General features: G+C 56.3%; 6 protein-coding genes across 7 annotated transcripts; 5 read left to right on the forward strand and 1 right to left on the reverse strand.

Moving 5' to 3' along the window:
- Window positions 1-292: 292 nt before the first annotated feature.
- On the forward strand, window positions 293-721 carry LOC62_07G009220 (uncharacterized protein; the record flags this gene model as incomplete). The annotated part of the gene is made up of 3 exons (XM_062775770.1): window positions 293-322; window positions 372-548; window positions 620-721. The coding sequence occupies 3 exons, from the start codon at window positions 293-295 to the stop codon at window positions 719-721; spliced, it is 309 nt and encodes a 102-aa protein (XP_062631754.1).
- Window positions 722-3,162: 2,441 nt separating this feature from the next.
- On the forward strand, window positions 3,163-6,943 carry prtT_3 (Transcriptional activator of proteases prtT). Its single transcript, XM_062775771.1, has 14 exons — window positions 3,163-3,773; window positions 3,820-4,058; window positions 4,124-4,447; window positions 4,503-4,969; window positions 5,009-5,103; window positions 5,141-5,428; window positions 5,470-5,515; window positions 5,562-5,633; window positions 5,681-5,748; window positions 5,796-6,025; window positions 6,064-6,166; window positions 6,220-6,686; window positions 6,726-6,784; window positions 6,825-6,943. Exons 1-14 carry the CDS (start codon window positions 3,530-3,532, stop codon window positions 6,919-6,921), a joined length of 2,799 nt encoding a protein of 932 aa, XP_062631755.1. The 5' UTR covers window positions 3,163-3,529; the 3' UTR covers window positions 6,922-6,943.
- Window positions 6,944-8,938: 1,995 nt separating this feature from the next.
- Window positions 8,939-9,741, forward strand: Fra10ac1_1 (Protein FRA10AC1). 2 transcript variants are annotated; one of them, XM_062775772.1, is made up of 3 exons: window positions 8,939-9,014; window positions 9,078-9,171; window positions 9,231-9,741. In XM_062775772.1, the coding sequence occupies exons 1-3, from the start codon at window positions 8,959-8,961 to the stop codon at window positions 9,630-9,632; spliced, it is 552 nt and encodes a 183-aa protein (XP_062631757.1). In that variant the 5' UTR covers window positions 8,939-8,958; the 3' UTR covers window positions 9,633-9,741. The 2 variants fall into 2 exon arrangements, with proteins under 2 accessions (XP_062631757.1, XP_062631756.1); XM_062775773.1 differs by having other exon boundaries at window positions 8,939-9,171.
- Window positions 9,742-10,032: 291 nt separating this feature from the next.
- Window positions 10,033-11,393, forward strand: DCTN2-p50 (Dynactin subunit 2; the record flags this gene model as incomplete). The annotated part of the gene is made up of 4 exons (XM_062775774.1): window positions 10,033-10,065; window positions 10,104-10,160; window positions 10,199-10,837; window positions 10,878-11,393. 4 exons carry the CDS (start codon window positions 10,033-10,035, stop codon window positions 11,391-11,393), a joined length of 1,245 nt encoding a protein of 414 aa, XP_062631758.1.
- A 25-nt stretch (window positions 11,394-11,418) lies between these two features.
- Window positions 11,419-13,051, reverse strand: ndufaf7 (Protein arginine methyltransferase NDUFAF7, mitochondrial; the record flags this gene model as incomplete). The annotated part of the gene is made up of 9 exons (XM_062775775.1): window positions 11,419-11,678; window positions 11,725-11,830; window positions 11,873-12,110; window positions 12,153-12,202; window positions 12,242-12,306; window positions 12,344-12,500; window positions 12,537-12,647; window positions 12,706-12,846; window positions 12,887-13,051. The coding sequence occupies 9 exons, from the start codon at window positions 13,049-13,051 to the stop codon at window positions 11,419-11,421; spliced, it is 1,293 nt and encodes a 430-aa protein (XP_062631759.1).
- A 233-nt stretch (window positions 13,052-13,284) lies between these two features.
- On the forward strand, window positions 13,285-15,236 carry REXO1L1 (Exonuclease GOR; the record flags this gene model as incomplete). Its single annotated transcript, XM_062775776.1, is given in 9 exon segments — window positions 13,285-13,449; window positions 13,463-13,721; window positions 13,767-13,798; window positions 13,837-14,515; window positions 14,556-14,652; window positions 14,699-14,824; window positions 14,865-14,925; window positions 14,969-15,018; window positions 15,063-15,236. 9 exon segments carry the CDS (start codon window positions 13,285-13,287, stop codon window positions 15,187-15,189), a joined length of 1,596 nt encoding a protein of 531 aa, XP_062631760.1. The 3' UTR covers window positions 15,190-15,236.
- Window positions 15,237-15,438: the final 202 nt, after the last annotated feature.

Genomic DNA, 15,438 nt, shown 5'->3' on the forward strand with positions numbered 1-15,438 from the left:
AGGAACTTGATGTTCAGGATGTATTTTTCGGGCTGTGGCACGTTTTTCTCTGACGTCACATCTCCAGCCTTCCCTGCCACACGCCCCAACTCCACCATCCTTTCATCCCTCTGACGTCAATGACCGACCAAGCATTGCTACCCGGTTCATCCAGCTTGCTCTCGGGACGGATAGCTTTACCGGCCGGAGGGAGGTCTACAGGATGTGTATTTAAGGAGGGTTGTCGTCGGGAACTCCCCCGCCACCACCACAACTTGCCACCCCCACCTCACCAACACTCCCAACCACCACCATGTCTGAACCTTCCAAGGTCAACGCTCAGGTAAGGCTCGTGTAGCAGCCGCTCCTGCCACCGCTAACATTTATTGAAGATCAACACCGCTCTTGGTTCTGCCAAGGAGATGCTCGGCTCGACCATCGAGGCCGGCTACCAGGCCGTCGGCGGCTCGTCTGAGCCCTCGAGCTTCACTACGGCCGGAAAGGAGCAGCGCCTGAAGGGAGAAGGAGAAATGAAGGCCGCAGAGGCCAAGGGCTACGCAGAGGGGCGAGTACACGCGTTCACGAGACGAGACAAGAGCTGACAGACGCGTGTAGGCTCGGAGACCGCATCTCCGGCAAGAAGGACGCTGTTGTCGGCGCCATTACAGGCGACAAGGCTCAGGAGGCGAAAGGAAACGTCCAGCATGACAAGGGCGAGGCCCAGATGAAGCTGAACAGCTAGAGAGTTGAGTAGTTTTGTGGAGAAGAGCGATGAAAGGTGTTGAAGAAGGACGAGGAGCGAGGAGGAGGAGGCCAAGGTGACTCCGCCACAAATGGCCTTCGGATCCGAAACTGACACGGGTGCATGCACCAAGCATGAAATGGATGTGGTTCAGATGCAGATGAACAGCTGTGAACGCTGGCATTGCAGTAGAGGCGAGATATGAAGGTGTTGTCGAAGGGAAGGGGGCGAAGGGAGGTGGCGACGGTGGCTGCGCCACCCTTGGCCCCCGGAGCCGAAACTGGAACGGTGAATGCACCAAGCACGACAGGGGTGTGGTTCAGATGCAGATGAACAGTTCCAAACGCTGACGTTGGAGTAGAGCCGAGATATAAAGGTGTTGACAAAGGAAAGCGAGGGAAGGGGGGTGGCGAAGGTGGCTGCGACATATATGGTCCCGGATCCGAGAACTGGCGGCAGTGGGTCGCCTCTAGTATTAAAAGGGTGCGTAACCGAGCCAGACCAACACCTGGATGCGCTAGTATTACAGTAGAAGAGCGATAACGGCGTTGAAAAAGGAGAGAATACCGAGGAAGGCGCCGACGGGGGCAACGCCGCAAATATCCTCCCAGATCCGAAACCAGGTACAGCACATATCCTGAAGCATTGCGAAAGTGTGGTTCACATGCAGATAAACCGATCCATAGGGCAGGATCGCGGAATAGAGGCGATATGAAGGTGTTGGCGACGGAAATAGAGGGGAAGGAAGGTGGAGAGGGTGGCTACGCCACAAATGTGCTCCTAGATCCGAAAATGGGCATAGTGCATAGCCTGAAGCATGATAAGAGTGTGGTTCAGATACAAGTGAACCGATACATACGCCAGGATTGCCGTAGAGAGGAGAAATGAAGGTGTTGGCGACGGAAATAGAGAGAAGGAATCGCGCGAAGGTTTCTGCGCCACAAATGGTCCCCGGATCCAAAACTGAGCAGTGCATATAGCCTGAAGTACGGATAGGGTGTGTATCAGAGGCCGACCAACTGCCGGGTGGGCTAGTGTTACAGTAGAAGAGGTACAACGGCGTTTGAGAAGGAGAGAGAGACGAGGAAGGTGGCCAAGGTGGCCACGCCATAAATGTCCTCCCAGATCTGGAAAGGGGTACGGTACACAGTCCAAAGGATGATAGAAGTGCAGCGCAGATGCGGGTAAACCTCTGAATACGCCAGCATTTCAGTAGAGAGGATTGATGAAGGTCTTGGCGGCCGAAAGGGTGGGAAGGAAGGTGCGGAAGGTGGCTGCGCCACAAATGCCCCTCAAGTCTCAAGCATACCACTTGGGTGCTTCCAATTTATGCTAACGGCGTCCTTGGAGGTCTGGTATTGGAATTGGTACGTTGTCGTGGAGGGCGACTGACGATGTGCCAAGGAAGGTGCCGCCACAAATATCTCATAATTCGAGAATGCCACAGCGGCTGCACCTCTCACATGCTAGGGCCTCTGCCCCGCTGCACCTAGTATATCTATGCTATTAATCTCGCAACAGAGGCAGATTGATCGTGTGGTGGGAGCGAGAGGCAACCCGAGACCACCCCCCACCTGGGTACCAATGTGCAACACTCCTCCACCCCCATCACATCTCAACCTCAACTCTCCCGTCAAACTATGCCCCAACTACGCGATCGTCTTGTAGCCGAAGGAGCACACTTCCTGAGGATGTGGACAAGTCCGAACGGGCTTCTCCGACACCCCGGCCAGCTCGCCAAGGCCGTCTGTCCGTCGGTCGACCTTTGAGCCACTCTGACGCCGCCGCGTCTCGCCTAGCAACATCGGCTTCCCGTGAAACTCGGCACTGGTTCCCGAGTTTTACACCAGATTGCGAACGACCCGCTGCGACGATTAGGAGATAACCATCAGAAGGCGAGAAACTCGACGCAACTTGCCAACAAACGTCGGCCCTCGCTGTCACTTTCCCTGGCCGGGCCGCCGCCGTCTACCCGGGCCGGGGACGGAGCGGCCATGGGCCGTGGGCCGGCGATGAACACAAATTACCCTATGGGGTAATTTGTCATGCTCCCCCACATGGGTCCTCTAACGAGTTGATCCTCAATCCCAATCTCGAACGACGAGAGATTCAAGACAGGTGCCTTTGACGGTGCAGTCATGACAATTGCCTCGCAGTGGTATCCACCAACTCTAGGATTGCGGTTCGGGATGCTGATGCATGACTTGGATCCTCTTAGGCCGCGCCCAATGCCATTTCAACCCCAACCTCACTGTCGGCCCACGATCGGCGAGGGAGCCGAATTGGTGCCGTGGTCTCCGCACCTCGTTGCTGCTACTTACTTTGCCCCGCCCTTGGTTTGTCCCTGACAAAGGTCCACCCCCCCCCCGGCACGGCCCGGCACTCCGCCGCTCATCTCCCCTCTCCCTCCCACACTGTTGTTGAACATTCATCCAACCCCACCCGCAACTCGTCGACACCGGCCGACACGCAGCACACACGAAAGCCCCACACCCCCACTCGACACGCGCTACTCTCAGTCGCGCGCGCTACACTCCCGCTCCTTGATCTGTTGTGCGCCCCGACATTTACCCTCTTGAAAGTGGATCATTCATCTCATCTTACCAACTCCGGACCCATAATCAGCGTATCCGACGCCAGCACAACCGGCGTCAAGCCTCAACGCCGTCTTCAGAACACTGCATCCAGCATCCACCTCTCCTCATTGCAGCTCATCTTTCGGCTGGACCCCTGACCGGAAATAGTACGCAGGGGCCAGACCAAGCGCCGAGCTTTGGGACGAGGGCGGCGATAACCACCCATCAAGCCATGAACCCACACTCCTTCTCTCGCAACTACTCGACCGGCCTTGCCGGTTACAACCGGCCAGCCATTCCGAGCATGGACAGCTACGGGTATGGTAACAGTGGTCTCTCCACCAAAGACGAGTCCCATGGCCGCGACCGTGATAGCTCCCGAAATGAGAGCTCGTCAAGAGCGGCCGTCCCGCAAGCTTTCCCTGCTTCAGGCGGTGGCCCCACAGGCAAACGCGGCAGTCGCGCATGTGTCGCATGTGAGTTGTGACACACTCCGAGTCATCTTTGGGCTCACCATTACAGGCCGTAAAGGAAAGAACCGTTGTGAATGGGACCCATCGGGTTCGAAACAGACTTGTCGGCGATGCCTACTAAACGGCATCCCCTGCGTCTTTGAGAAGGCGTCTGACCGAAGGGAAGGCCGGGGCAGGAGTGACAACCCTTCGGGAAGTGGTTGGAATGGTGATGCTGAAGGTCGAGTTACCAACTTGGAGAAGAGTGTGCAAGAGCTGGCCAACGGCCAGAACCAGATTCAGACTGCTGTACGTGGACGCCAGATGGCCGATCCAACTTCCCCTCGCTGACACGGCTCTCTCTCTCTCTCCAGCTTCAACAAATCCTCTCCATGCTCCCTCAGTCTGCACCAGCAGCGACACCGTCTTCCTTGCAGACTTTTGTGCCGCCCAGCGACGCCTCGTCCATCACACCCATTGCTCACATCTTCAACTCGTCCACGACCCCACCCTCCGTCTTCTCCAATGCATCCCCTGCTGTGGCCCAGCAACACTCGGGCGTGATGTTTGCGGGATCAACCGGCGAGGCAGCACCTCGGTCCCCGCAAAACATTGCCAGCGGTCGACGCACAGGCGAGGCAATGCACACCGACGACGAAGCCCGGGTCTGGCCAAAGCTACCCGGATTTGCGCCGCCAGTAAGTTGAATCGACACCACAGCTATGAGACGTGTTGGGCTGAAACAACCTTCAGAATCACCGCTTCGGCACGTACGGTATCATCCCACTGTCTTCTGCGCCACCATCCCCAAACCACTCGCGTCGATCCTCCCGTGCGTCCAGCGTCAACTCGATGTCATCGGATGCCGCTGTTCCCTCCTCGTCAATGGGTGCGCCGATTCAGGCGCTTCAGACGCTTGCCAACGCCGCCGACCAAGCTGCTGCCCTTGCCAACGGTGGTGTGTCGAGTGAGAACCCGACAGACGAGCCGCCCTCAGACGCTTCAGCCTCTCATCGAGCGTCCGACGAAGGCACCGGCGTAAGCAGCTTTGCAGACCGGCCACGGAGTCGTAAGCGCAAGCGAGTTACAATCGGCGGAAGGACCATTCACCTACGAGTAAAGAAGCAGACCAAGCCTGACCCGACGCCCCGAAACCCATTCCCCGATGTGGTAACAAAGGGGTTGGTATCTGACATCGAGGCTCGAGAGTTGTGGGACATGTGAGTTCACCCGGCCGGCCCAGAATCTCACCTCCTCAGCTTCTTTTCCGGTTGCCACTACTTTGTTCCCCTGTGGGACAAGAAGTACGATACGTACGAGACATTCATTGAGCGTACACCATTCTCTACCAATGGTGAGTCCGCACTCCTCCCATCCGCGCTTACATCCAGGATTGCTGGCGGTGGCCGCTAAGATTCGTGCCGGGAACGGACCCCTTGGCCAAACGTTCCACAGATGTCTTGAAGAGGCTCAAGGCATTGCCCGATCAACATTGTTCGGTCCCATTGTCCGAAAGGAGGCCGTACTTGCAATGCTCATTCTGAGTGTCTGGAGCCAATACAGCTGGCTCCCCTGTGGACACGCCCTGAGGATGGGGCTAGACATGAACCTTCATCGGGCACTCGACAAGCTGGTCGATTCGGATGAGCAACGTACAGAGATTGAGGAACGTGACCTTGGTAAGTGGTGCACTTGTGACGGCTCTGACAGCCTCAATCAGTCGTCTCTGCACGAATCTGGCTCAACTGTTACCTCCACGAGCAGCTGTAAGTTTTGATACTGGGGTTCGAGTTCATCGCTCATACCGCACAGCTCTTCCCTCGGCACTGGCAAGCCAATCCTTCTCCGTGACGATTCTTCGGTCCGGGCCGCCCGTGTCCTTTTGTGAGCCAGCAACAACCAGTCTTGAGTAACGCCTAACACCTGCCTAGGTCCCACCCAATGGTGTCAGAAACCGATGCTAGCCTTGTTGCGCGTGTTGAGCTTGTTGGCCTTCGAGGTGAGCAGAAACTTAACCCCCTGTGAGCCCTTACTAACAAACAACAGTCCGCATTCTAGACCACTTGACGCCTCTCCACGGCAAGGTTGACTCGGATACCATCCTGTTCGTGCGAACCGTGTTTGGACAAATGCAGGACTGGTATCAAGAGTGGTACGACATCCACAGAACTAGATACGACGAGGATAGCGTCCTTGTCCGCCTCTTGGAGGCTGACCTCGTCTACGCTCAACTGTGGACCGTGTGCGTTGCCCTGCGTGGTTGCCAGTGGGACAAGGTGAGAGTTCCGTCTACCAAAGCCCTGCTCACCCCCAGCTCTCCAACGATCAGAGGGAGCTTGCTTTCGAGGCCAAGGACGCCGCCCTACGATGTGTCCAAGTCTTCCTCCATTCCAAAACCCTCCGCAGCCATCTCAAATGTGAGTGACGCTCTCTGCAGGCGTGCGTGCGTCTCCAGTCTAACATTCCCCAGATGCAACGCACGACCAGCTGGCCACTGTGGCCTTTGCTGCCGTATTCCTCTTGAAGATTGCTATGCTGTACCCCAGCGCAATCTCCCTGCCGACTCTGAACAACCAGGTGTCCGAAATCGCCCACGTCCTGTCTGCCGAGTGCTTCGCCGAGCGTTACGCCTTGACTCTCAAGTTGATGCTATCAAACTTTAGACGCAAAACAGGCGCCCTGTCAACCGTCCCTGGGACCCCTCGTGGTGGCCATTACCTCTCTGACCATTTGCCAACAAACCCGCCTACTGCCTCCGAAGCTGTCGGTGACCTTGCAGGCGGACTGCAGAGTCTTCTCAGCTTACCCGCGATGGGTGATGGGTTGGCAGACGGCATGGCGGGAGATGCATGGCCGGTCTTCAGCGACACCACCGAAGGCTTTGCGTGGCCAAACGAATTCAGTCCAAGCAATCTCCCCACCTGGCTACAGGACAACGTGAGTGACTAGGAGGTGAGAGCCATCTAACACGCACAGAACTTTGCCGATCTGGGTTTGCCAGTCGATGGCTCGGATTCTCTCTTCCTTCCTCTTGAGTGAGTAATGCCCATTGTTGCTGTTGCTAATCGGCCCAAGGCTCGCAAACATGTTCTTACCCTCGGGGACGACGTCCAATGCGACGTATCAGTTTACCTTGCCAGACTCGAATGACGTTGGAGCGGAAGCTTGGTAGTATGATGCAGCTCATTAATCAAGCTAGCAACGGGAGTGGTGCACATCTTACAGAGACAATGGTCTTGGCATAGGTGTCTCCATTGAGCGGTTTGCCCTCAACCGTGTGGGTGGTTCTTTGTGAGCTTTTAAGTTGGGCTCCTTGTGGTGACGGGCTCGTCACCGTGGCTCCTTGGCAAACAACACGTCATGGGGCGTCGCATACAGTACAGTGTGGGTGATCTACAATAGCTGTGGGGAAGTGTTCGTGTGAGCGAAACGGAGTGTGGGTCTGGGTGACTATGTCAGTAGGTGGGTAGCAGCGACGGTTGACTGTCTCTCAAAAAGCTCACCGTCAAGGGCGTGAAAGTGGGCCTGGCAAGCCTGTGCTGCAGGACTGGCGATACAGTGGTGTGAGGTGGGGAGTCGGTGGGGGTGCTGGGACGTCGAATACGATGGGTTGTGGTGTTTAGCTTGGTATGGTCGAGCTGATCCAGGTCTCATTGGACACACGGTGACGCCATAAATCGACCATGCGACTTGACGACATGTAGATGATCAACTCATCGATCATGGCAGATCCTACGCCCACGCCTCGCAGCTCGTCGATAAAGTCCCCCAAGCTCATCGTCTAGAAGATGTTAGTTAAAGCTACCAGCAGAAAAGGGACACGCGTACATTGCTTGGATGTTGCAAAAGCAGCGCATGCGCGGCCGCAGCAAGGGACACAAGCCTCGCGCGGTCCTCCGCCGTCATGCCATTGGAAAAGATGTCGGCCGACATAGTCACTAGAGAGTAGGGATTTGGGATGAGGGCGGAGGGGATGCCGGGGAAATGCGAATCTCCGAGAGGTGTTGTAGACCTGTCGGGAGGGCAGAGGCGGAGGAGGAAGAAACGGCGAGTCGTTGTGCTGTAACGACGAGAGTGATAGGATTTAAAGAGTGAAGGTGAATGAATGTAGCTGTAAAGAGTGCGTTGAGCTTGTCCATCCTAAATGTGCAACGAGGCAAGGCGAGGCGAGGTGAGGCGAGGCGAGGCGAGGCGAGGCGAGGCGAGGCAGTGTGCAGGTTGGTTGGGATCCTTGTTGTTTTGGGGGATAGGGTTGTCGCCGTGTCTGTTTGCGAGCACGGTTGGCCTCGTGTTCAAGGTGAGGCTGACAGGACTGTGCGCGATGAGCAGACGCAGACGCGCGCAGATGCGCAGTTTCACGACGACCAGGTCCAAGACTGTCGCGACGCGGGGGTGCTGTCCTCGTGCTTGGAGCAGCGTTAGCGTGTGCTCTAAACTGACGTCGCCATGCTGTCGGCGGCGTGAGCTCGGCATGGCGGCGAGGCGACCAAGCGCACGCAGGGCCCAGGGAATGGGGCAAAGGGGCCGTCCTTGCGTGGAAATCTGGAAGCCTCCTCCTCCTTGAAGCCCGAAGCGAGGTTGGTGGGCTGTGCGGGCACGTTCTCGATCTCGCCCTCTCGCGCCTCTCGCGCCTCTCGCGTGGTGTATGGCGTGGGAGCACTCGCGCCGGTGCTCGCACGCCTCACGCATCACGCATGCTGTACGGGGTGCGTCGAGGTTGCCACGAGGCTCAGGGACGATCCAATCATCAGAAGGATGGGCAACAGAGGGGGAAGCGTGCAGACAGTGCCATGTATGCTGTGGGGACGCCACCACGCCGGGGCCGCGAGACGCCACGATCGAGCAGCCCCCCTCGTCCGTGTTGTTGTTTCGATTGCGGCATTGAAAACTTCGGTAACGGCCGGAAGGGAGACGACTGTGACTAAGAGGACATATGAGTCACCCGCGGTTGTGCATCGGCGCTGGGTGTCTGTGGGCCAGTCGATCAGTCGCCCGTCTGTCGTTGTGCAGCAAGCGGGCGGCACTGATCGTACTGTCGCGCGCAGACGACAAGACTACCACAGATCCGCCACAACATCAGGTCCAAGTCACGTGGATTATTGGGGCTCCGTGTTTGCCACCCAGCAGCGCCCCACTCGTCGTTTCAAACCCCCACTTTGTGTCAATGACCAACGACGAAACAACAACAATACCATCCATCCCACCAGCCATGAGCAGGGCACCTCCCAAGACGTCAGAATGGGATGTTCTCAAGAAGCACCACAAGTTCGTCCAACCTTTCTTCTCAGTTCTTGCTGCTAACCACATCGGCACACCAAACACACCCAGATTCAAACGTGCAGATGACGAAGCAGATGACGGCACATGGGAAGAACGGCTCGCCAAGGGGTACGAGAACAAGCTCTTTCGAGAGCTTGCCCTTGTGAGTCATTTGCGGTTGGATCGTATCAAGCTCCCCCCGCTAACGTACCTTGCGAGCAGATTGATCTCAAACACTACAAGTCGAAGCGTTTTGCCTTGAGATGGAGGACAGCGACCGAGGTCGTCGACGGCAAGGGGGACGAGACGTGCGGCTCGTTGCGCTGTCAACATCACACCCCGGCTCGACTTGGCGACTCGACTCGACATTCGCGATCACCGCCCCGCTCTACCACACCGTTGAGAACGTTTGAGCTGCCATTCGTCTACCAAGAAGACGGCGAGCGCAAGGAGACGATGGTCAAGGTCCGACTCTGCCGACGGTGTGAGGCAAAGCTCAAGTGGCGACCGGATGATCGAGACAGTGCATCACCAACACGCCGAGAGGCCAAAACGGAGAAGAGGTCTGCAGAGCATTCCAGCGCCAACGCCGGCAGGGGGGACTCGAAGCGGCGGCGAGGGTAAGGTTCGCCGAGAGGAGCGCACCGGGTTTGAGGTGTTTGATTTGGGATTGTCTCCCATTAATCGCAGGGCTCGGGACGCAGTCACAAGTGACCTATGCATGAGTTCGCCACCACGTGCATCTTGCACTGTAGTTTCTACCTACTTACTAGTTCTCGTTCAGGCAGATGAAGATGTTTCTGAAAGTCAGTGACCACGACTTAAAGGGGGGTAATGAATAAGCGAATGCCACAACGCGTCGCGCGCAAGGCGCGCGCCCAGACCGTCTTGCCGCATCGTCATACTGGTCGGTCGTCGTCCAGATCCAAATAACAATCCCAGTCACTCAACCTCGTCATCATCAACGACAACTTGCTCACTCTTCGCCCAGTCGCCATTGTCGGCTCTCTCTTTGACAAAAAACATGTCCAGTAAATACTCTGGGCTGCCCGATATCGTACGTTCATGGCTGCGCCCATCATATTCACATTGCAGGACTCGGCGCCAGACGTGTTCGAGACAACGGATGAAGTCGACGTTGCTCTCCAGGGCGTGAGTGACCACTTTCTGTTCAACCTCCTGACTCGAAGGATGGTGATGGAGCCGAAGATGCTCGCACTGCAGCTCCTTCTAGCGACCCGAAAGACATAGACGTCTCTCAACTCCCCTCTCGCAAGGCGGCCGGCCGAACTTACACATTTGAGAGTCCAGGTTTGTCTGCCCGAGCGCCTTTTCTGGCGTCCGTCGTGAGCTCGCCGCTGACTACAGCCCCAGATGCCGAGATTATTGTCGATCGCCCGCCCCGCAAGGAGTCGCATCTCGCTCGCCTCCGACGCCTACAGTCCGAAATCGCTGAGCTCGAGCGCGACCTTCAGGCGAGTGCAAGTGCTCCCGCCAAGCCATCTCCGACTGGTGCTCCGGCACGCTCTTCCGCTTTACCTCCAAAGGAGCCAGTCGACGTGGTCACCGAGCTCGCTAGTGTGAGGGAGAGGCTTAGTACCGTGGCCCAAGGGAACGACGAGCAGTTCCGAGGCTCGATGGTCAGCAGGTCAAAGGACTGGGAAGGACGAATACGCAAGCTGGATAGCAGTGTCCCACAGCCGAAACGAGAGGAAGAAGCAACACCAGAACCCTCTACAGCCAATGCCGACCCGCGCAGAGCTGGCGACATTGAGTCTCGGATCATGACGCTGGAGAAGATTGTCGGGAACGACCAAAACAACGAGAGGGTGGGTTGCAACGTTCGAGGCGATAACTGACACCTGGCAGCTTCCAGTGTCGATCACTGATAGCCTAACTAGGCTGGATCACCTCTTAACCATTCTTACTCAGCCTCGCCACCTTGATTCCATCTCTCGCCGTGTCAAACTGTTGCTTGTCGATCTGGATCGCGCCACGGCGTCATCGCGTAGGGTCGGATTGGCGGCTGGATCGGACAAGCCGGCAACAACACCGACTGGTTTGTCGCCAGCGGATCAAGAAGCCTTGCAACGCCTCTTCACGCTCCTCCCGCGACTCGACCCCTTGATCCCGTCTATCCCGCCGCTTCTTAATCGACTTCGAAGTCTGTCCAGTCTTCACACCGAGTCATTCGGCATCGCGGCAGATCTTCGAGACCTGCAAGCATCCGACAAGTCTGTTTCTGAGGAAGAGCGTTCACTTCAGTCCATCGTATCAGGTGTGCAGAAGGGACTGTCCGAGGCCTCGGGGGGCATCGCAAAGAACTGGGAGTCTCTTAATAGTCGTCTCCAAGCTCTGGAGGAACGGCTGCAGTCCCTTGTGTAGTTTGGCATTCTAGCATGTATATTTTCTACGGTGTGGCCTTTGTTGGCGCGTCACCCATCGTCCCGAATGGGTACACATCTCCCTCCGCGGCAGGTCCGTTGGCGAACGCCATCACCTGATACTGACTGCCCATGCCCATTTCGTCGATGAGGCGTTGGGCTCCTCGTCGGATGCGCCTTTGCTTATCCGGGTCGTCAGCTGCCGAAGAGAGTAGTGAGGTCAACCTTGGCTCGAGGCCCAAGGCTAACAAGAAGCTCGCTTGAGAGATAGGGCCGTAGCAAGTGGCTAGCAGTTGTCAGCTGACAGTAGCAGCGCAAACGTGGGGACGTACCGACACCTTCAAGTGACTCTCGAAGGTACGCAAAGTCAACGTTGGCAGTCAAGTCTGAAGAGCCCGGCTCATCAAAGACATCCACAATCTTGTGCTTTCGGAACGCCTGAGTTTTGTTAGGACCGAGCTACCGCGGCAAATGGCTCACTCGGAAACTGGATGAGAAAGCCTTGTCACCCCCATAGTCCACGACAAGGCCAGCACCGCCATTGTTCATCAGGTTGCCCACACTGTGGACAATTCGCGACGATTCGGGCGAAACTTCAATCTGGCTCCCGACGGGCAGATTCGAGAACCGTGTGGATGAGGCAGGCAGAAGGGAAGACATGAAACTTTGCTCTCGATCGATCCCCAAAGAAAAGCGAGGAGACGACGTCGAAGGAACACTGCGAGTCAGCAAGCAACACATCAGAACCAATGGAGCTTACTATGACGCATTCTTGCCAACCTTGACTTCTCGGAACCCTTCCTCAGTACGCTGTCAAAGTTAGCACTACCGAGGCTGGAAGACACTAACCTGAAGAATGTGGATAGGCATAGCGTCGAAGAACTCATGCGCCACAACGAAGGTGAAGTCATCAGCTGGTTGTCAGCGAGATGGTTGTGACACCATACCTACACTGCGGAATCACCTCGACCTGTTCATTCCAGACCAGCTCAGCCCCGAGGTCCTTTGCCCGAGCTGAGAGCTTCTGCCGCTGCACGTCTTGGAGGTTTGCACTGTTCTCGACGAGGTGGATAGTTTTGATTGAAGGCTTGCCGAAACGCAGAAAGGTCTAGCATTAGCTTCTCAACTTGCCAATGGTACCTACGCGGAGGATGTCGTCCATGAGAGTCCCTCGCCCAGGTCCCAGCTCGACAATCCTGCAACTTGCCGGGCTTCCTGCGGCAAGCCACCTTGTCATTAGCCAGACTGCAACGAGCTGAGTAGCCATCAGCCTCTGCGTCCAGAATCCCCGGTTTGGGTCGACCTCAACTGACTTCGCCAAAGATCTGGCTGATTTCTGGCGACGTGACAAAGTCACCCTTTTCTCCAAACACATCTCCCTGCGAGTAGTAGCCCAAGGTGGGGTGGGTCAGGCATAGTTGCATGTATCGCGCAACCGATACTGGACCTGTTGCCTGCAGAGGCTCAGCTATGCGGTACGTGTCCATTACGAACGGTAATTGTGTCCTCGATAATCTGGGCAAGCGACTGAGGCGAGACCTTTTGCGTGGTAGCCGTGCTGTACGAGCGCAGAGATCGGATGGCTGCAGGGTGTCCATATCGAGCAGAGATTGGCAAACGAGCTAACGCTCGAATGGCCTGCGTCCTCGATATGAACATTGTCATCGAGACCGATACCCGAATAGCCAGAGGAAGCGCGCGTGAGATGGAGAGGTTGCAAGTCGGCGACAAAGACAGACAAGCAAACCCCCCACAATCAATCTCGACAAGAAAGGTAGAATCCGAGTGGAGGTTGTTTTTTACGTAACCGGCACAAGCAGGTGGAGGGCATCCACCAAACGAACGAAGTTCGACTAGTTGGCACTCGTCTCTACACTTGCATCTATCTGATCATGTTCACAAATCTGGGCCTGTTCAGCAACTACAGCTGCCCAGAGCTGACCTGTAACCGTCCAGGATGTGTATTTGCGCATCCGGGACCCTCTTCCACTCGGGCCCCACCTCCAACGACTAGGCCAACAGCACCGCGGCCCCTCCCACCTACAAAGGAAGCCCAGGTGACAGCGCCAGCTAGCAAAGCAGTTTCAACAAGGAATTCATCTGTGCCGTCTCTTCCCATTAAGACTCAGTCACCAATTGCACGACCTCCAGCCGCATCTGCCAGGGTATGTGCCCTCGATGCACCGAAACCTGCCCGTCTGTCACACGCTGACGCCGACGCCCTCTTCACAGTCGTCCACCAGTGCAACGCCTCGGTCGCAGTCGGGACCACCAATGCTTCGCATAGGTAAATCTACTCCTCAACCCGTTTCAGACCGTCAGAAAGGATGTGAGTCAAGACTCCTCTGCCTCAGCAGCTCATTCTCTCTTCCAGTGCGAACGCTGTACGATCAGTTTGTCAAACTCGTACGTGCCAACCTGCTGTATGTGGTGCTAAAGCAAAGTATGGAGATCTTCTTTACGATCACCCGGACCTCGCCCGGGAATCTGCTATACTTCAGGAGCAGGAGATTTCCGCCTCAGCGGGACAGCTGAAGGCTTACAAGTCTGCCATCCACCATGCAGCAGTCTCAGTCTCGAGGAGGCCACCACCCGACTCCGTCTCCCACCCGTCGATTGGAACTGTAAAGCAATCGCGAGCCGCAACTGAAGCAGCAAAGGTGAAATCAGCCAGTCGGCTTACTCGAGATCGCATAGAGCGATACTATCACTCGCCAGAGAGTCTAGCTCTATGGGGCTACCCGGACTCAACCGACAACGAGCTTCAACATCCAAGCACCCACCAAGTGAACGCCGAGGGCGAGCTTCACCTTTGCGGCCGTTGTAAGACCGAGTTTATCGTATCGACAAGCCAAGAACTGGGCGATTGTCGCTACCATTACGGAAAGCTGGCCCCCGAACGAGCAGAGGGTCGACGAGTTTGGGTGTATTCCTGCTGCCGGAAGGAGCGGGGTTCTGAAGGATGCGAGGACGGGGTCCACGTGTTTTCTTACAAGGAGGACGACAAGAAGCTGGCTGAAGTCGAAGCCTTCAAGACGACTCGAGTCGTTCGCGAAGAACTTGCCAAAACCAGAGAGCTCCCTAAACCTGTTGACGTCGTCGGCATGGATTGCGAAATGATATGTGAGCTCCAAGCTGGCGACGATGCTAATCGGCGCCAAAGACACTACAAGTGGTTCTTCTCTGGCCCGTGTCACAATTGTGGATGAGGACGGAGCTGCTCTCTTGGACGAGCTTGTTCGCCCAAGGAGTGACATCCTGTAAGTTCCAATGACCATGTTTGATGGGTTGTTTCTAACTCATCAGGGACTTAAACTCGCGATTTTCAGGCATCACCGCGGAGGACATGCTGTCAGCTGTCATGGATCTGAACGAAGTTCGAGCGGCAGGCTGCGCATTCATCGGACCAGACACCGTCATCGTCGGTCACGGGTAGGATACAGCATTGGGGATCACAGAGCTGACTGCTCAGACTTGAAAATGACCTGCGAGCCTTGAGGCTCCTCCACTCGAAGATTATTGACACAGCCATCGTATGTGCTCCGAGTCGCAGGGTGGCCCCTGACCTTACATCAGCTATTCCCGCATGACAAAGGTCCACCTTATCGACGGGCACTGCGCGATCTGTAAGCCTGACGACAATCCCCCCAAAACTGACAACACCCCTCAGCGTGAAGGAGAAGTTGGGCTTCTTCATCCAAGATCGGACAAACGAGTCAGGTCACAGCTCCCTCGAAGACGCCAAAGCCGCCCTAGATGTCCTCAAGTGGAAAGTGCGCGACGATGGAGAGCCATAGCAACAACGTTACGGTGTGTGAATGCGTTATCTCCCAAGTGAGCATGCATGGTGGTTGTCGCCCTGCGGTAGATCACGCGAAAGGGGCTTCTAGAATTGCACATGGACCTGGTAAAAGTATTCAGAGCTCGCTGTGGCAGCGGTGCACGTCGTGCTGGGCCTTAGGAATCACAGATAGTGTTATCCTTGAATACAGCGAGGGCGAGGGCTTGATGCCTCATCAGCTGACATAAGAAATGTGGGGAGCAGT

This window comes from Vanrija pseudolonga, chromosome 7 (assembly GCF_020906515.1).
Source record: "Vanrija pseudolonga chromosome 7, complete sequence".
Lineage (NCBI taxonomy): Eukaryota > Fungi > Basidiomycota > Tremellomycetes > Trichosporonales > Trichosporonaceae > Vanrija > Vanrija pseudolonga.